Source organism: Cyclopterus lumpus, chromosome 4 (genome assembly GCF_009769545.1).
Source record: "Cyclopterus lumpus isolate fCycLum1 chromosome 4, fCycLum1.pri, whole genome shotgun sequence".
In the NCBI taxonomy this organism is placed as follows: domain Eukaryota; kingdom Metazoa; phylum Chordata; class Actinopteri; order Perciformes; family Cyclopteridae; genus Cyclopterus; species Cyclopterus lumpus.
The window spans coordinates 15,305,522-15,325,996 of NC_046969.1; the positions used below are offsets into that span (position 1 = coordinate 15,305,522).

General features: G+C 41.5%; 1 protein-coding gene across 2 annotated transcripts; it reads left to right on the plus strand.

Moving 5' to 3' along the window:
* Positions 1 to 502: 502 nt before the first annotated feature.
* Positions 503 to 19,689, plus strand: kif14 (kinesin family member 14). Of its 2 annotated transcripts, none has more exons than XM_034530966.1 (29): positions 503 to 1,864; positions 2,486 to 2,740; positions 2,849 to 2,936; positions 3,134 to 3,232; positions 3,492 to 3,544; positions 3,654 to 3,684; positions 3,967 to 4,074; positions 4,221 to 4,337; positions 4,608 to 4,726; positions 5,021 to 5,193; positions 6,382 to 6,529; positions 6,729 to 6,792; positions 6,893 to 7,077; positions 7,507 to 7,609; positions 7,778 to 7,941; positions 8,090 to 8,237; positions 8,512 to 8,658; positions 9,278 to 9,410; positions 9,731 to 9,824; positions 9,959 to 10,100; positions 10,872 to 10,978; positions 13,830 to 13,930; positions 14,238 to 14,468; positions 14,785 to 14,972; positions 15,400 to 15,552; positions 16,078 to 16,200; positions 16,366 to 16,440; positions 17,747 to 17,891; positions 18,470 to 19,689. In XM_034530966.1, exons 1-29 carry the CDS (start codon positions 840 to 842, stop codon positions 18,802 to 18,804), a joined length of 4,854 nt encoding a protein of 1,617 aa, XP_034386857.1. In that variant the 5' UTR covers positions 503 to 839; the 3' UTR covers positions 18,805 to 19,689. The 2 variants fall into 2 exon arrangements, with proteins under 2 accessions (XP_034386857.1, XP_034386858.1); XM_034530967.1 differs by having other exon boundaries at positions 1,753 to 1,864; positions 2,602 to 2,740.
* The last annotated feature ends 786 nt before the right edge of the window (positions 19,690 to 20,475 follow it).

Consider the following 20,475-nt stretch of genomic DNA (forward strand, 5'->3'; position numbering starts at 1 on the left):
ACATTATTGCACATGAGGTAGGACGTATGAAGTATTTATACTGCACATACGTACATTGGTATTGATATTAATATCGCACATGAATGAATGAATCATTTGCCAGGTTTTTAAATACGGTATGTGTGGTCTTGAGCAAGCCACGGATTCCATCCTACTTCAGAACGGTCTAGCTAAAATCACTGCTATTGTTTCCAACAACAACTTGTATTTGACTGTAAAAATTCAAGTTAATTTCTGACAAAATAAATACATTCTTGAGCTTTTTCTAATCAAATCTTGCAGTCTTCATCATCAGATTTGTATTTAAACTATGGAGTGTATGCCACTTTTTAAAACAATGCTGTTTTTACACGAGTAGCACAATGTTTCCACTGAGATACAATTGTACAACCCTTTACAGTTTATTGTCGATACGCAACATTATAACCTTGGTTATGCTGACACCTAGCGTCAGCCTCGGGTACTTCCCAGCTCTGGTACTTCAATGTCGTGACCAAGAGGTGACGTAACCATTTTCTACACTTCAGCCAATCAGCTGTCACTGGCGGAGACTATTTGAAATTGAAGCGGGCGAAGGCGGAAGAGACGATGGGACAATAATAAACAGAGGGCTCTGTTGACTGAACACAGGACGCTTTTTATTATATTATATTTGAAAAAAACATGCGCAGCTGCCCTCGCGCATGTCTTAACGTTACATGTTTCACATAGTGTGTATTGTTGTAGCGTTAGGTAGCTAAAGCAACCGGAGTGAAATTTGCCGTTAGCTAACGTTCGCTAACCAGTAACGTTAACATTTAAGCTCATTTGGACGTATTTATTTGTAACAACCGACTGCCATGTCGCTATTTAGTGTACAAGCGAGGAAGCATACAACTTATTATGACCATCTCTTGGCAACGCCCGCGCCAAGGACACCGGGCAGAGAGCGAAAAGCGACGGACACGACGGGAAGCCAACATGAGGTCACGTCCGAAGACTCTGCGTGTGAAGACGGCAGGAGGTCGTCTGGTAAACGTCGACAAGTCAACCGGACCTATGTCGTCTCTGCGCTGTCCAAAAGCGGCAGCGGGCAGCAGGCCCCGTGCCGTAGCCGACTCACCCTGCAGAGGAGGTCGAGGAGGAAGAGCGGGTCTGGAAGAGCGGACAAAACGATGTCTGGAAGCAGCCTGAATACGACACCAGCTCCAGAGAAGAGACTGACTCTGCAGCGCCGGACCAGGACGCCCTCCATGGATAAAAGCGCACACGGGCAGCGCGGGGTCAGCGGCTCTGCCTCGCAGACGACGTCCAAAGTTCTCGGCGAGCCAAACGGTAGGACAGCTGGCTTGTTCAGGTCTGCCAGTGTACGAGAAGCCGCTGCTCCGTTGGAAACCCAGTGGAGGCTGGCGTGCAGCAAAACGCCCTCTTCCTCGTCTTCCACAGGTAGGCAGTTGGAGGACCGGGCCCACACCTTTAAAACCCCCACCAAAAAGACCCCGTTTGAGAAAATCGCCGCCAGGAGAGACGTGTTCGAGAGGCTGGTGGCGAAAGACGCTCCCAGACCGGTGGTAGTCAAACCCACAAGTCTAACGAGGCCCAAACCCCAAACGCAGCAAGCGGAAGACGTGAAAAAACCCGTCCCGGCTCCTCGGGGCAGCAGGGCGTCCGCAGCAAAGCCAAACGCCGCGCTGCAGTCCAGAAAGATGTCCGCCTCAAGCCAAAAGAGAGACGTGACCCCGGCCGGGACCTCCATGCCTGCTCCTGCTCCATCGGCCGAGCAGCTCCTGTCCAGTCCCAGCGAGGCCCTGAAGCTTCAGGATTTATTTAAGATGGAAAACAGTGCCGTGACTGTTGCAGTCCGCGTGCGCCCTTTCAATGCCAGGTGTGCAATGCAATATCTGTTTTACTTTCTGAGTCAGTGGTGCAGGAGTAGGTGATGTCTACTGCTAAGCCTCTTCCGCAAGGTGTCATCCGCTCACTTCAACTCCTAGATGATAAACTAAGGTGTGGTTGAGTCAGACCCTGTGAGATCAAACCATCCTTTAATTTTAATGTAAGCAGGGCGATAACGTATACACTGGACATGTAAAGGCATCAAAGAACTTGATTATTTATCTGAAACTTTAGGGGATTTGACAAAGGAAACACCTAACATGAATGTAGTAATGAATGCATGCAAGTGTTTCAAACACTGAGCATTACATGGAAACAAGTCTGTTTACCCAGGTAAAGCTGAAATGATTAGTCTGTTAATCTATTAGTCTGTTAATCCATTAGTCTGTTGATAGTTGGCAACTGTCTTGATAAGTGATCAATGGTTGAAGTAATTTGTCTATCAAAACAGTCATCACGCCAGTTCCAGCTTCTCAGTTGTGATGATTTGCTTGCTTTTCTCTGTCCAATATGATGGAAACACTCTTATTTTTCTGTTTAGGAGTGTTTGTTTGTTTCTGTTAGAAAAATATACATTTTAATGTTTGTAAACGTTTCTCCTCTGTAATAGAGAGAAGTCAGAGAAGGCATTGCAGGTCATCTTCATGAACGGTCAGGAGACTGCTGTCCAGCATCCGGACTCCAAACAGAGCTACACGTTCAACTATGACTTCTCCTTCTGCTCAGTGGACGAGTGTGACCCCACCTTCGCCAGCCAGCAGACTGTGTACGAGACGCTGGCCAAGCCTCTGTTGTTGAGGGCCTTTGAAGGATTCAACACCTGCCTGTTTGCTTACGGACAAACGGGATCTGGGAAGTCGTACACGTGAGTGTTTTTGGTTTGAGCTCATGACAGTCATTTCTTTGCTCTTAATGTGTTCTCCTGGTGAGTATTTTAAACATGTATCAGTTAACCTTATCGTTTGTTGTTTAGGATGATGGGCTTTGGAGAAGAGGAAGGGGTGATCCCACGATTCTGCCAGGAGCTTTTTGCTAGATTGGCATCCATGATAAATGAAGAGGTAACATCTGACTTTGACTGATTTATCCCTTATGCTTCTAAATTATCTCTTTTTTTTAGGTAATGCATTTTTTTTAAATGCCCATAGGCTGCAGATTTTCTTCAGAAAACACAAAGACAAAAATTCAAAGAATTGAGCGTTTACATGAATATTTATTTTCTGCTTACATAACTGATCATTAAGTTGTTATATTTCAGGTCAAGTGTCATGTAGAGATGAGCTATTTTGAAGTTTACAATGAGAAGATCCATGACCTGCTGGTGACCAGAGATGAGCCAAACCAGAGGACGATGCCCGTAAGTAGTTTGAAACCACTGGTTGCTACATTTTTAGACAAACCAGCTACTTTGCCTTTAGGAGAATGGGAAGTTCTTGGAGTTTACTCTAATTCTCTATCAAGCTGGCATGGAACATCTGATTAGCGCAGATTTCAGAGATGCACATGTATCGAGATGCACACGACTTAATGCGTACCATTTTGTACACAATTAGTGGGACTGAATAACCTGAAAATGTGTACAGCCAAGTTTAAACCCTGTTGATTTTCATTTCTAGCTGAGGGTCAGGGAACATCCAGTCCATGGTCCCTATGTTGCTGACCTCTCTGCGTAAGAAACATTTGACTTTCCTTTGCTATATCACTCTTCAATAAATGCTAAAAGAACATTCTTTACTGCTGTGATTTGCAGAGTTGCTCACTTTGGTATTTCTTCACAGGAATATTGTGAGCTCCTACAATGACATTCAGGTAGGTTCTGTCGAGATATTTTCTTCTTTTTGATCCTCGACAACCTTTAGTCAATGCACGTAAGAACAACTTTGAATGAGCGTGCAAGTGATGGTTGAGTTTCTGGTAGACGCCCGGACGAAATACAGTACTCAACGTTTGACTGAAAATTAATGTTTAGAAAGTGCTGAGCATCAAAGTTGTATCCAATGCATAGCATAGAAAACAATAACTGGCGCTGATAACCACAAGAGACATTTCACACCGAGGCATTCAGTCATAATTCAGAATGTCCTTCTTTAGGGTTGGCTGGAGCTGGGCAACAAGCAGAGAGCCACAGCGGCGACAGGAATGAATGACAAGAGCTCCAGATCTCACTCTGTCTTCACCCTCATTATGACCCAGACTCAGGTATCGCGTCTCAACTGTACTTTATGTCGCACGTCACACATAATGTATGTTGCCTAGTAAATTCCGGAATATTTATATTAACTAAGGCCGTCATGTGTTCTCTTTTTACACAATTGATCAGTTTGTTTGTGTGTGCTAATGTGCAGACTGAGTTTGTGGAGGGCGAGGAACATGAACACAGTATCACCAGCCGAATCAACCTGGTGGACCTGGCAGGCAGCGAACGCTGTAATTCAGCCCAGACAAGTGGAGACCGTCTCAGGGTACACACACACACACACACACACACACACTGGGTCCTAGAATTTGTGATGGCCATTTTTCATTCTGACATTTTGAAACCTAAACAATAAATTCATAAAAATAAGGCTGCATGAATCAATACAAATCTGTTTATATTCACGTAAATGTATCAATTTGGGATTTAGAAGAGATTTGGTTGTATTCAGACCCATTTGCTCAATATTTGGTCATCGACTTACCTTGCAGAAGATTCTTTTTGGATTTTCTTACACTTGACTGTGTCATTGTAGGAGGGTGCTAGCATCAACAAATCCTTGCTTACCCTGGGAAAGGTCATCTCTGCCCTGTCTGAACAAGCACTGACGAGGAAGAAGGTCTTCACACCGTACAGAGAGTCAGTCCTGACATGGTGAGAGATCAGAGTGCATGCGTATCTGTTCTAGGACATAAACATTTTTTCATAATGTTTACCAAAGTGTGATATACAAAAATTAATGTGTATTATACAGACTTTCACAGTACTTATAAAATGTACCGGTAATACATAAATGGGGTGCATATAGAATAACTGAATAGACAATCTTGGCAAAATATTTTTTATAATATTACTTTTTAAACATTTGCTCCAGCTATAGTAGTATAGTAGAGCTCATATCCAAATTAGGAGGATGCTCCTGACAAGGTCAAATTCCTTCTTCCGCAGGCTGTTGAAAGAAAGCCTTGGTGGCAACTCCAAGACGGCCATGATCGCCACACTGAGCCCAGCTGGCAGCAATGTGGAGGAAAGCCTCAGCACTCTGCGCTACGCCAAGCAGGCCCGCACGATCATTAACGTGGCGAAAGTTAATGAGGACACCAGCGCCAAGCTCATCAGAGGTCAGGCACTCAAAATATCCACATTCAAAAATCTCTGTTGGGCTTAATTGAGCTCTGATATATTTTTATTTTATAACTGCAATAAGCTTTTTTTTTATACAGCCAGTTAATTTATATAAACCCAAATATAAGTAATTCATTGTTTTATTATGTTTTATCAGTACATTTGCAAACCTTTTGGTACATCCCTGAATCTACAGTATTTCCCTGAATACTGTCAATGTGGCAGAGGTGACTCCTTGGCCACTGTTGACTATAAAGAAAAATGTTGCCTCTGTGACGTCAACTGAGGGGAAAGCGAAGCAGCAGGACTAAAACACCTTCTGGTCTTGAGAAAACAATTTATATCTTTTTAAAGAGGTTTATTATCACTATGCTCATGCTTTTCTTCATGAACCTGAGCATCTGCCATTCCACACAAACGGCACCTTTGTGTCCTTATTCAAGGAGAAAACCAAGGGCGGTCTTTCTACACTGAGCAGTGTTGTTACCATCCTGGCATCACAGGTGTGAACAGTGTTTGTGCACCAGAAGAACCCCACATCATTGTGTTTTAAACCCCACAGTACATCATTGTGTTTTAAACCCCACAGTACATCATTTTGTCCATTAGCTCCTTCTTCATCAGCTTCTTTGTTTCTGTCTCACTGTCTCTGTAGGTTTCTCTTTCTTTATATGTAAATGTCTATCTTTCTTTATGTGTTTTGCTCTTGATCTCCTTCTCACCCTATCCCGCCTGTCTGTCCATCAATCCATCACCAGCTCATGCACTCTCCAGTTCATTTAAGGCCCGGCCCTAACCTTGCCTCCAGGCCTTATTTATGCACATGTCATACAAGTATTTTTTTTTCATACGATGGTTGTGCTGCTGTTTGACATTTTTAGCACTAAGGGGAGCTCTTGCTGTGGATTTATTTCTCTCACAACTTCTATCAGTGTGTATTAGTTAATGTGACTCTCAAATCAGGCCATTGTTTCTCACTAAATTGTCTTCAATAAGTAAAATTGTTTGGCTGTTCACTGACAAAATATGCTTTTATATGTAGCCTCTGTTAAAGTCACATCCTGAAACACTTTCCGGACTTTCATGTTACTCCCTTGAATTTCACATTGACTGGTAATAATGTATGTGTTTATTTGCTCTAAACAGTTTGCCCTATCTTTTCTTGAAACTTTGTGTGTTTTCAGAGCTGAAGGCGGAGGTGGAGAAGCTGCGATCAGCCCAGATGAGCTCCCAGGGCATCCAACCAGAGAGGGTCAGGTTGTTCCAGCAGGAGATCGTTGGCCTCAGGAACAAACTCTGTCAGCAAGAGAGAGAAATGGTTGAGGCCAACCGGTCAGTATCACTGCAATACTTTTTTTATCTCATGTAGATACGCAACAGAACCAGATATAAGGTGTCTCCTTTTTGAGGAGGTCAAAGTAAAAGCTGTTGCAAAACTTTATTTAGTGAAAAGGTTTATATATTGTTGAAAACTCATATCATAATTTGATCCGAGGTGATTTCATTTCTTGTTTATAAAATTTTCTCGCAGGGCATGGAGAGAGAAACTGGAGCAGGCTGAAATACGCAAACGTGAAGAGACCAAAGAATTGCAGGTAATTTTATGAACGTGATATTAATTTTCATTCTATATCTTCTTCTTTTCTTTTTACTTTCCTATTGTACATTAAAAAGAAATGTTCTCGTTGTTTTCAGAAAGCAGGTGTGACATTTAAAGTAGACAATCGTCTTCCTAACCTGGTGAATCTGAACGAGGATCCTCAGTTGTCTGAGATGCTTCTCTACATGATCAAAGAGGGTCGAACCACAGTGGGCAAGCTCAAGTCTGAGTCCAGGCATGACATCCAGCTGTCAGGAGCCCTCATCGCTGACCAACACTGGTAAAAAAAATAATACAAATAAAAATACTGGAGGGGTTTGAAAATCACAGAGTTCCAGAAGGAACACCATGGGTAAAGGTTTAGCCCAAAGTTTAAGTTAAAAACAATATAATAATAATAATAATAGTAATTTAGGGTGACAGCTACAGTAGCTTGGAAAATAGTTATATGGGGCAATATCACTATTGACCCAAGATATACAAGAATGATCTCACTAGCACGCCTCGCAGTCCCTCCTCACTGCCCACTGCTAGAAGACAACTTTGCCAGGAGGGTTGCGATTGATGGGCAGTGACTTTCTGCACTTCATATTGTTTTTACCCCCTCCATGACGCTTTCTGGCCCATGCAGAAAATGCTGAGATGACCGGTTGTATTTTATGCCTCTTCCGCAAGGTGTAACATCAACATTTCTATATTTTTGTTTTAGTGTAATAATCAACATCCAGGGCACTGTCAGCATCATTCCCACGGACAATGCCAAGACGTTTCTTAATGGAAACCTCATATCTGAATCCACTGTCCTTCAGCATGTAAGTAAATCATTATACTATGGAGTAACTTATAGTAAGATTTGTGCAATGGCTTTCCTTTTGCTACTTTATACTTTGCTCTAATCTAAACTCGCCAGTTAAATTAAACATGATTTATCCATTTTATTAATGAATTGAACTCTTCTCATCTCTGTTTTTGGTTTCCAGGGCGACAGGGTAATTCTTGGTGGAGACCACTACTTCCGCTTCAACCATCCAGCAGAGGTGCAGTCTGGGAAGCGGGTGTCATGCTGGACAGCTGCTGGTGCAGGCGATGGCCACAAAGACTTTGAATTTGCCAAAAATGAGCTACTCGCGTCTCAAAGAGCTCAGTAAGTGCAAAAGACCAGAAGAAAGAAAAATCACAATACCATTATACAAGCTATCCTGGTCTTTAAGTGTTGTCTGGGCAACCTCTATTTGTTCAGACTAATGCAATCTAAATCAGAACTTCCCTTAAGTCATCTTTGTGTCTTCCAGGCTGGAGGCAGAAATTGAAGAAGCCCATTTGAAGGCAAAAGAGGAGATGATGCAGGGAATTCAGGTGGCCAAAGAGGTGGCCCAGAAAGAGCTATCTGACCAGAGGCTGATTTATGAGGACAGGATCAGAGCCCTGGAGAGAGAGCTGGTACACAACAATTTCACTTCTTGTAACAGATGTAACATTGTACTTTCCACCCTTACTGAATTTTTTGTATGGTGACATTCTGCACTTTTGATCTGTTCTGCTGTTAAAGTTAAAGTCAAGTTACAGAACTGACTAAATAAGTATATTGTTTTACATCCTTGTGTGCTACTATATTGCAATACTGCAGAATAACCAAATAGCTCTTATAATCTATCCTTACACTCCATCAATTTGTCCAACTAATACTTAATAATGCCAAAACATGATTGTTCAGAACAAGGAGACTCAGCGGAAGCATGAACAAGAGTTGGACCAGCAGAGGGTGGCCAGCCAGATGGCAGAGCTAAAGAATGCCAATGTGGAGCTGGAGCAGAAGGTGGACACCCACAAGAAACGTGTCCGCCTGCACATGGAGGCCCAGGTCAGGACCCAGTACAATGCGTGGGAATGTTACATTTACTTCTCAACTTAATCAGGTTCATTATCTTAGGTTCCTGGAATTTTTTTAATTATTTGTTTTTGCTGGAACGGTTTTGTTCTGTCAAAAAATGGAGAATGATTCCCACACCCATTTTTCTATTTTGCTTATCCTACTGTTTATTAGTGTTGCCAAATATTTGAATCTCATATTGACCTACTCCCTTTTTTCACCTTGAAGAGACTGTTGCATTCAGACAACTTGATCTACAGTGAGTGATGCAGAGTAGTGGTCGGTAGAACTGCAGTATCTGATACAAACAAGATGACATTTTATTTCAGTAGTTTTCAGCATTTTTCCCTTTTCAGAAATCCGTCTAGTGGAAATCTGGATTATTCCTGAAACTGTAAATGACATAAATTCTTTCATTTGCTCATTCTCATAATTTCTAGGGATATAAAAAGAGCTTTAGAAGCTTAAAGAAATATGCTGACATCAGGTTTTATGTTTAACTGATGGGCTTTTTGTGAGGTGTTTTGAGTCATATTGGCGCTTGACTTTAGGCATAATGTCTTGGTCTGGTGGTTTTTAATATTGTGTACGTTACAATGATTCACTCCAGGCGATGGAGGAACACCGTGTATGTCAAGCGAAGATTGTTGACGCCCTGGAGGCAGAGAAGAGAAAGATCGGCAAAGAGCTTGAGGAGATGCAGAAGAAAAGAGCCTTCAGGGAAAACAACACTCTCCAAAATGGTGAGAGCTTTCAAGTCACTACTGAGCACATATTAGAGCTAGAACCCACACTGACAATTCACACCATATAAGTTCAGTTCCAGAAGGGTGGGTTTGTTCTTTTAAGCCAGAAACATTAGAGCGGAGAGGGTTTGCCAGGACTCCGTATAAACACTGGACTTAACATCAGTTTAATAGGAGCACTGAGGCCATAGAGCATATCTAATTTAGTAATTTATTGTGAGGTGATGGGAATGAAGACATCTCATCTCAGCCAGATGCTCTTGGACTCAGGGCTGTTAGTTGTGGTGAAGTTAATATGTTTAATTTCTCTATTTCAGTCTCTCCACAGTGGAATGCCATGAAGTTGTCCCTGATGATTGAGGAAGCGAATAAGATCAGTGCTAAACTGAAAAAAAGCACAGTCTTCAGCAGGTATTCAAGATTGGGCCACAGTTTATACATGATATGATTTATTAGACTGGTTACAAACCCATCAAGAATACCTGTTGAGATGTCACAAGCCGGTATCATCGTTATTAACACGATTTGACTCTTTTCTGTTGTAGACACGAAAGCTCTGAAAATGAGAACCTGGAGCAGGAAGGTCTGCTACAGGTGCGGGTTCAAAACAAAAAGCTGGGGATCTCTACTTTCTGGAGCCTGGACAAGTTCCAAAACAACATTGCAGCGATGAGGGAACTCGATCAGGTCTGCCTTATATCAGTTCTGCCTTTTCAAGTCATCTGCTTTTAGAGTTAATGAGAGTACAGAAGAACGTCTGAAACCGTTTCCACCGATTTAAAGTGTTTTTTTTTTTCATGAATTTTAGAGTAAACAACAAATTGTGAATAAACTGGGAACAACAGACGTTCAGTGGTGAGAACCCTTACAAGAAGGTCCTGCTATCCCCCGCCGCCCCTCCACCCCCCCTTCCCCCGTCTGAAATGGAAACTCCAAATTGCCGTTAGGTGTGAATGCCTTAGCCCTGGTAGACGTATTGCTTGTTGAGGGTGTTTTCCAGTCTTTCAGCCAAGCTCCCTTTGGTCTGTATAGAATAAGTGAAGCAGAGAGGATATGGCTGGATGGATCTTATAGACAGATTTGATGGAATATATTGGACAGTGTTATTGTGTATAGAATCAGAATGACCATGGATGTAATACTTATAATGAATAATTTGCAGTGAGTAATCTCATGATCAGCTGGTAAACGAGTCCCAGCTAAATACTTCAAGAAGCTTGTGTTTATAGTACTCTAATAATCTGATGTATGATGCCTGTTGAGTGAAGCATATTCAACCAGCCAACTCATTCTGCATACTGCGTGTGACATCAGCTCAAGCGTTTTGACCTTATTTACAGTCTACAATGGGCCGTTTTATGTCTGACAGAGTGAGGCCGCCGCCTCACTTTGCTGTACCTTTCTCATTAAGTTCAGTAAATGAGACTGGGCATTTCAGCAAGAGTTTACTCTCTGCAGGGGGATTCCACCTCTAAAGATGACGATGTGTTTTATGACCCTGATGATGAGTGGGAGCAAGATATATCGGCCTCCTCTGCTTCCACCTCCTCCTTCTCACGCCGAAGGTAATTATCCAGCACTTCCTCGTTCCCCCTATCCATCAATCTCTCCGTCTTGCACATTACCTGCGCATTTATATTCGACTTTGCAGACTTAATTAGTATTCTTGTCCTATTACTTAAAATGTGTAAGTAGACAAGTTCTCAAACCACCTGAAGGAAGTACAGGACTGTCTCTCTGAGAGTGTCCACCTTACTGTTGTTTACAGTGCCAGGGTTTGGATAGAATATTTTTGCTTGACATCGTGTGGGCTTTAAAACCACAGCCCTCATGCTCAACTGAACCCACAGCCTATTACACTCTTTTATTGTGAACAATGTGGCAGGCAAATGGATGTACTGTATATGGAAAGTTGAATGGGATGTGGATGGAACACGGAAAATATATTTTTTAAACTGTTTGGAAGATTTTGGTTATTTTCACAAAGTCCTCCTAGTTTCCACCAATGTGAATCTAAACCTGGCACATCTTTTTGACATTCAACACATCTTCCTTTCTCTCTAGAAGTCTCTGCCCACAGAATATTTCTTCTTTATTATTTTTCCTCTGTTTTATTAATTTATTTTTCATGAAGGCAGACCAAGGGGTTAAAAAAAGGAAAGGGCACTAAGGGTCCCTGTGTTTTTCACTATACAAACCACAACCTAAACGCACACACCTGTGGTGCAAGCAGAACCCCCAACATTTTCCTTTCACTTTGTTGTTGTTCTTGTCAAGTATGTTTATGGGGCTCCTGGTGGTGCCTCAACTACCAGCAGACCCAGCCAAATGACACATGGCACAGGCCGGGAGGCGGACTTCATTAAACCCTTCCTAATCCTTATGGCCACTGTCTTTGCTGTTTACTGACCTTCCCTCCTCCAAATAACATTTATTTGGACCAAACCATAGTTGCTGATAGTTGAAAAAGTGGAAAGGCTTTGTGTATCATGAGGCGTTAACAAAGCAATTAAGTTCTTAGTTTGGTATAAGAGAGAAACTTAATTTTAGAAGATGTACGGTTGTATTTTTCTTTTTAAGTGGAAGAATAACTGACATTTGGTAAGTTTATTTAGTTTCTTTACTAAATGTAGCAAACTCGCCATTCGCATGCAATACATCCTGATACATGTATCATTACTGAACAACCTAGACTCCTCTAGGTTGTTCAGTAATGAAAATTCTCCTGCTGAACTCATTTAACCTTGCATGAGATAATCATGCATCCTTTCAACATAAGACCAAGCTCATGTGTAAATGGGCCCATTCCACATTTAAAACCATATCATCTTAAAAGAAAAGATTCCCACTATTTTATGGTAAATGTACTAAATTCCTGAGTGTGTTGATTGAGAAAGCTTTTTCCTGTCGTCGCCTACATGTATCAGGATGTATTGCATGCGAATGGCGAGTTTGCTACATTTAGTAAAGAAACTAAATAAACTTACCAAATGTCAGTTATTCTTCCACTTAAAAAGAAAAATACAACCGTACATCTTCTAAAATTAAGTTTCTCTCTTATACCAAACTAAGAACTTAATTGCTTTGTTAACGCCTCATGATACACAAAGCCTTTCCACTTTTTCAACTATCAGCAACTATGGTTTGGTCCAAATAAATGTTATTACTTCACTGAGTAAGATGTGAGAATGTGCCGGCCTTGCCGTGCAGCTGGCTGTGGAACTGTGACTTGTTGGCAGCTCTGGACTCCTTCTTTGGAGGTAGATCATTAAATTGGCAAAACATAACAAAAATTACGGCAGAATTGCCCCGCTGGTCTAGGTTTTCTTCTCCAGTTAATCTTCGGGATCCTGAAGGATTTCTCCATCACATGTCGGTTCCAGTGAGGAGGAAAACTTTCATTCATAGTAACGCACATGGCCTGCTCTCGGGGTTGTCGTCGGCGACAGCATCCCACAAAAACCGCCCACGCTGAAGAATGTTTCTGTTTGCATCCGAGTACAATTTGAGCATAGGCTCCACTAGTTTGTTTTCCTCTCGGCAACTCAGATTCTGGAGGGTCCCTGCCGGCCATGTCCTCCCCGCTGCAGCTGCGGCCTCTCTAAAGCTGAATATGGCTGAATATCTGAGTCAGCCAAAACACGGTAAAATCGACACTGTAAAAAGTCCTGGGAGGTCCCAGCTGCAGCCTTCTGCAGTCTCTCCCTGGCTGAATATAGTTGAATACCAGTCAGCAAAAGCAATGTAAAATGTACTTTGAAAGAAAAGGAACAACCGATTTTGCAGCTGCACTGGCTGAACTGCAGTGGGGGTTTTTTTTCACACTGTATCCCTAACTCGTATAGATGGAGATACGGTTGGAAATCTGCTGATTTAACCATAACCATGTCCTGACATAGATAGTGAGAAGCACTGCCCACACTAACTCCTCTTCCTAACCTTTTTCAAGCTACATTCACTAAAGTTTGCTCTTCTAGTGAATGGAGCTTGGAAAGTATACAACAAGCAATATATATCTCTCTCTATTTAATAGAGCCATTAGCATGAAGCAGGTGAGGAAATCCTCATTGGGAAAAACTGAAACAATCTGATGTTCGCTCAATGGCAGCGCACCAACTGAGGAAGAGGTGTAATAGGGGAGAATCCCCTCCATTACAATGTCAGCAAAAGAATATTGCACTGAGCTCCAGTAAGGAAATCCACACATGAAAAAAATATTACAGGCTTCAACAGTGGTTCATTAAAAAAAGTATTGTCAGACTAACCTTGAGCTGCAATGTTGTAAGAATGAGAATGATTTTGGCGAAATACACTGAAGCTCTGAGTCATCCTGAATGAGAGCATCACCATGCCTAATAATTCTAAATGATATTGGCAGGGAACTCAGAGTTTTGCTTCTGCTTTGTTTGGCATCAGGAGCAGGAGCTTGTTGAAAAGTAGGAGAATCTCGGGGCGTCTCTACGAGATCCGGGTCCATCCGATTCAGAGCCTCCACAACGGCTCTTCACAGTCTGCTGGTAAGGCGCTGAACAAAATGACTTGAATGTTTTCTGTTTTCTGATTGACATCATAGTTTGAATAGTCATTGTCACACCAGACTTAGTTTTTAAACACGTGTTTGTCTCTAAGTTAAAAGTTGTACGGCAGAAGCGTACAAGTTATTTGTTAAGTACTACACCGTTGCACATATTGAAGGTTGGGGAAATAAATGCAATGCTGATGTTTTACGGACGGGTGCTACACTTGATTTTGGGACACGTTGTAAGAATGAGGTCCAGTGAAGTCATGTCTGCACACCCCAACTCGTCAGTGTCTTTGTCTCAGGGTTGATGGGTGTGGCCAAACCGCCCTCCACCCATTCCAGCAGCACAGACTCTGCCATGCCTGGCATCTGCAAGGAGCTGATTGGTCAGTCAGTGGCCCGTCTGCGAGGTTGCGGTGGGACAGATGAGAGCATGGCAGACAGGCTGGTTTCTGATCTCCACTTGATGAATGTGGCGATCCAAATCATATCTGACATATACAATAGTCTGGATGATGACAGCCAAGAGAACGGTGAGATTCAACCTGCAATTCAATTGTTTGAGTTTCAAACTTTAATTCCTTCGTTGTCAAAGTTACTACATAATTTGATAACCGAGGTGAAAAATAACTTTTGATGTAACTATCTGACATGGCACAAAAAACATCAAACAAAATACTTCATGCTTTTCTGACTTCATGTCTATTCTTCCATTTATTCCGTTTTAATAATCTTTTAAAATCAATTGTCCCACTAAGACTATTCTAAAAGGCACAGGATCACTTTCTTTCTCTTTCTCATTTAATGTGTCGGTGAACAAAATTGTCATGAAAGCTTTTTCTCCTGCAGTGTTTGTGTGTAACTCAGTGGCCCAGACTCAACTGGTCAAGGCCACCACAGCTGTAGAGAGTACAGTGTTTATTACCATGCAGTGGTTGGCCAGCGTTAAACCCTCCTCCTGCAAGCTCTACAACATCACTGAGGAACTCAAGAGCCAAGTCAAGAAGATGGGAGGATTCTTCCAGCTGCTCATTCAGGTAAACACCAAATATATACCACACTACTGTAAAGGCATGTGCAGTATACTAATGAGTGCAAAACTGAGCTGAAAACTATTTTCTATTTAGTGTAGTTTGGACAGGCTAATCATAAATATAAAACATTAATTGATGTTTCTTAGCTCAGAGCTGTTTGCCATTTCCATAGATGGAACTCAAAGAGGAAATGATCATTATCAACCTTGAGCCCCAAATTGAACATGAATATATTCCTTAAACCCTTACCACTCAATTTTCCGCTCTCCTGATTTTTCAAATTCTCTAGCCTTTCATTTATTTACCGACCCGTCAGACTATGTCGAACATGACGGCGACTATGTTGTTGACTTGCTTGCCTTGATTTATTTCTCTGTTTGTTTGTGCTGACCTGATGTTGACCGATAATGAGGATGTTATACCCATCCAGGGTTGTGAATCTGAGATCACGTCAATGGTGACAGAGGCACGGAGGAAGAGCAGCCAGTGCCTGGACGCAGCATTGCTTGCTCTTGGCCATCTGGCGGCGGTGACGGGCATGCCGCTGAATGCTATGCAGCACGGTGCCCAGGCCACAGGCAAGGTAATGCCACCACCAGATGTGCTATGAATAGTAAGGAGATGTTCAGTCTGTTGACGATGCACAGCATTTAGTGCTAAAAGGGTGGTGAAAAGACATATATGTTTATTCTATTTAGTTTAGTATTTACACAGTGTTTAGCACTTTCAGAAATATTGGCATTTGTGTTTGTCATCCAATAAGTAACAAACCGTAGCCAAACTAGGTTTAGAAACCGTGTCACCATAACATGCTTTGTTGACCAGAGAGAACTAACAAGTGTATTTGTACACCCTAAAATGTACCGCCTGTCTTGGTCAATATTCTTTAAATATAGAAAACGCTATCAATCCTATTTATTTTATTCTTAATTCTTATCAATGTTAGTATCTGCCTCAAACATTCACTATCAGTTGGACTACTTTTTATATTCCCATCAGGTATATACTTATTGTGTTTTGTAGCTTTCAGTGAAGGACTAGGGATGTTTCCTCAAAAATGTGATAGTAACAATATGAGTTATGTTATTATATGATTTCATCTTTTCAGCAATCATTTTTCATGTGTCTGGTGAGGGGGACCAACATGGGCGTCGGCTCTCTCTTCGAGGAAAGCCTCTCCATCACCAGAGAAATGCTGAGAGAGGCTCAGCTGGCCTACCCCAGGAACCCAGTAAGAGACCATAACCTGACTGTCTTGTTTCAGGGATTCTTTTTTTAACTCGTCATTGTTATATCATTTGATTTTCTGTTGATAATTACTTTTCCGTAAAGGTGTAGTGTAGGTAAGTATTCTTAAAATAAGATGTCATCATTGATAATCCATCTCGGTTTACAGGTCCTGCAGAGCCAGCAATCTAAGGTGCTTGACTTAGCCCGCGCTCTACAGAACTACATGCATTACCAAATCACGGTGAGTTTCAGCAGCACACTTCAGAGAAAGGTGACATGGTGGCGTTGGAGTGCGAGAGACATCATTCTTCCAAAAGTCAAATTTAATCATTGACAATCTAAACTATAATTTAATTGTAAATACACATTTTTAAAATATAATAATTTGATTCATGGCATTGGCTTTGGGCAATCTGCATTTTTATTACTGTTTATTTTATTATTGTCAGTTGTGGCTGTAAGACATAATTAATGCTCAGTCAAGTTTCCTTGGATATATAAAGGGTTAAAAACATGGTCCATCCTGACACCGGCTTAAATGTTGCAGATTAATACCCCCACACAGCAGCCCTGTTAAAGGTGCCACTCAGCCTTTATTGCTCCTGTAAAGCTCAATGCTCTGAAGGCTTATCTCTCTGCAGTTGCCCGTTGACGATCGTTCAGGTAATGAATGTGTTGAATGAAGTGACATCAGTCACAGCTAACAGGCTTGTTTGCCGTTATCTTAGCCACACAAAGTAGCAGTTTTTTTTGTTAAAACCAATCATTGACACATATAGGCGCAGGGGCATTTTGCCGCCCACAATTTTATTGTAGTCAAATAACCCTGAGTTATAGTTTAGAGCAAGACATTTAACACAGGACAGCACATGTGCATAATCATGGATGTAAATGTATCTGAAAATTACTTTTATAGTTTGCAGCTCTTCCGACAGGGGAAATTCTGGTGTTGTGTGTGTGTGTGTGTGTATATAAAGTGTAGTAAAACTATATATGAATGCTTGCATGTCATTTTATTTAATAAAAATGAGGTACACCTTACATTTGATAATTATACACAGGATTTCGTATTTGCAGTAGTTAATTAATTAAAAATAAGCTTATTTTCTCCTATACTGTAGTGAACTGGGAACAAGGGCATTAGGTTTATGTCATTGAAATAAACACATTACCATGGAAGCTCCATTAATTCAGCGTCATCATTAGTCAGTGACATCATGTGCATGCGTGTGTGCATGCATGATGTGCTGTTACTGAATAGCCAACTAAAAGATCCCTGTTTAGACTATCAAGACCAGTTGGGAACATGTTAATCTCTACAAAAAAGATTCTGCTTTCATTGACAAAAGGGCTATGAGCTATTTTTATTTTAAATTGTTGAGCTCAGTTGTGGACAATTGAGTTTTTTACTGTATTGTTCAATGGTATGCTCTTGTATGTTTCAGTATGTGTTTTTGGTGACGTAGTTGTTGGTTGCGTTACATTTTGTCCTGTTTATTTGCTCTGTCTTGTATTAATTATTTGGGTGTGTTCATGTTTTCAAACAGGAAAGAGACACGGGGGAGGGTGAGGAGGAGGAGGAGGAGGCCTCAGCTTCCCTTTTGCAGAAACTGAGGACAACAGCAACCAAGCTGTTCCAGCTGAACCAGGCCATGAGACGGCTGCATTCCTGTCTGTCTACTGCCCTGCGAGGTGAAGCGTGTGACATACACACAGCCTCGATGTTATGCTAAAACCTTTTATCCAGCGTAACATACATTGTACAGAATCAGAATGCATCTATTGGTCAAAAACACTAGAATAAGCAATTTGTAAGGAACTAAAGCCAATTGTTCAGTCTTTTAATTCATAAAGATGTCTTTCTAAAAGGCCAGTTGCAGTACAGAAAAAGCTAAAGAGTAAAACGTCACTAATTGCATCACTGTATTAGTTCTGTACTGACTTAGTAACTACTGAATATTTTCATTCAATGTTTTGTCAGTGCATCAGTATAATGAACTGTTGTGCGTTGACAGGCGTGGGTTCATTGGGTGTTTTTACAACAGCTTTGCCTGTGTCTCAGCTAATCAAATCTTATTTTGTTTTATATTACGGAATAGTATTCTGATTCTTGTGCATTTAAACCATAGTCTGTTTGATTGGTTCATTATCATTGCAATAATATTTGGAGCTTTGATGGTTGGTGAGCAACAAAACCACCCACAACCAAAATGAACCAGATTATTGTTGCGAGTGTCATTTCCCCTTTCTGACTGTCATCCTCCTTCCAGGAAAAGACACAGACTCCAACTTCAGCAGCTGCAGCGAGCTGATCTCCTCCTCTGCCAAAGCTGTTGATGAGCTCATCACAGGTCTGTCCGAGGAAGAAGCATTGACGCCGCTACTGGCTGCTCGAGACGAGCTTCATTTTGCCCTACAGTCCCTGTCCTCCTGGAGCCAAGAAGTTGTAGGAGAGAGCAGAAGCTCTGCTGCTTCTGATAAAGGAACAGAGGATGAAACATTTAGTAAAGACACTCGCAGTGCAGTTAGAAATCGAGTCGTGAATAAGATTGTGTACTCTCTCCCTGCGGGTGTGTCGTCCAAAGGCAGCCTGCACTGGGTATGATTTATGTGTTACTCTTTACGATGTGCTCCCATCATGTATGATTTACTGTGTAAATGAAGTTCTGATAGAGAGAAAACTTCTGCTAATAGCAACAAATGGGCTGTGGGTATTATTTGTACACTCCCGTATCACCAACCTGGAATCACAAGAAACAAGCACTGCACACCTATTTAGTGTTGCCATCCAAGTTACAAAAGAACAACAATGCTGCTTTCTATATACCTGCGTATTCTTTTGGGCAGTTTTTCCAATTACAAAGAAAATGACAAAGCAAGCATACAAATTAATTCATGTGGAGGCTTTAAACTACAGCAATAAGTCCGATCATCATAAATAGCACTGCTGTCAAGATGTGCTGTAGCTTCCTTTTTATTCTAGTAATAATTTGCTACTCAGAGCTTTAAAGTATTGGGATAAAGCCTTCAGTCACTAGACTGTATAGTTTAACTGAGTTATTCATGAGGGGTAAACACAATTAGGAACAGTAATTGTCTGCCGGGAGAAAGCTCACTCATGCTTTACCAGGCCTTCTGTATTTGCACTAAATTATCTTTTGTAAAATGTTCTCTTCATTCAAACATGTAAGATTTCAATATCCAGCAGCTCAGGTAGTGTTTTTGTAAATAAATAATGACCATTCTATGCTGTAAATGATTTATTTCTTGTAACAACATATTTCGTTCCTCCAGTTTCAATTAAAAAAAATGAAATTGCACTTATACGTCCTGTATAACACACTGCAACTATTTGCACTCGGGAGGAAATTGTATATGTATGTATTTCAACAAAGCAGTGTTTTATATCCTTGTATCACTTTCATATGTTAACATAATACAGCAACATGTACTAATGCAATAAAGTCACATGGCTTGATTTGACAAAGACCTAACTTCCATATTACATGTCATTCAGTAAACAGTGGACTCTTGTTAAAGATTGTACCTACAGTACAATGAAAATGTTTGTATGAGTTGTGAATTGGCACTGGGAAACGGCAAGACATTCATATATACACGGCCCTTAACTGGGTCACCTTGTAGTGAATGAAGCACTGACTGTCCCCAGAGGTACACCGACACATTGACTTCTGTAATACACTTTGTATTTGGAATTCACACTTGAAAAGATAAGCGTCGGTCTTTGTTGGTAGATGGGCGATGGATCCTGAGAATGAACATCTGCTTTCATTCACTGTTTTTATTTATGGGGAGTTAAATTGACATAATTGTTGTAGTATTATAATTAACTGCCTGGGGTCCCCCCTATCCTATTTTGGGAACTATTGCATCATCATTTGTGTATTATGTCATTTGAGCAAGACCCTCGCTTAACTAGAGCCACTGTCGCCCACCCAAGGGCCCCGGCAGGTCCCTGAACCCTACTTTTGGCCACCCTCTGCTGTGCTCGCTGCAAGTTACACCCACTCCTCGCGGCAGCTTCCTCTGCATCCTCTCTTCATGCTCGCCGGAGTCGGCGACCGCTCGGGTTCCTTCTGTACTTTAAAGACGGACTGGTGGATCACTGCTGAGAAGAAAACATACTTTGAAATCCTTTACAACGAACGTTAGAGGCATTGAACACAACAACCCGCTGCTGTAGTGGTTGAATGCTGCGTTCACAGACACGACGCGATTGGAATGAAAAGACGCGCAAAAAAAGTTTTTAACAAGA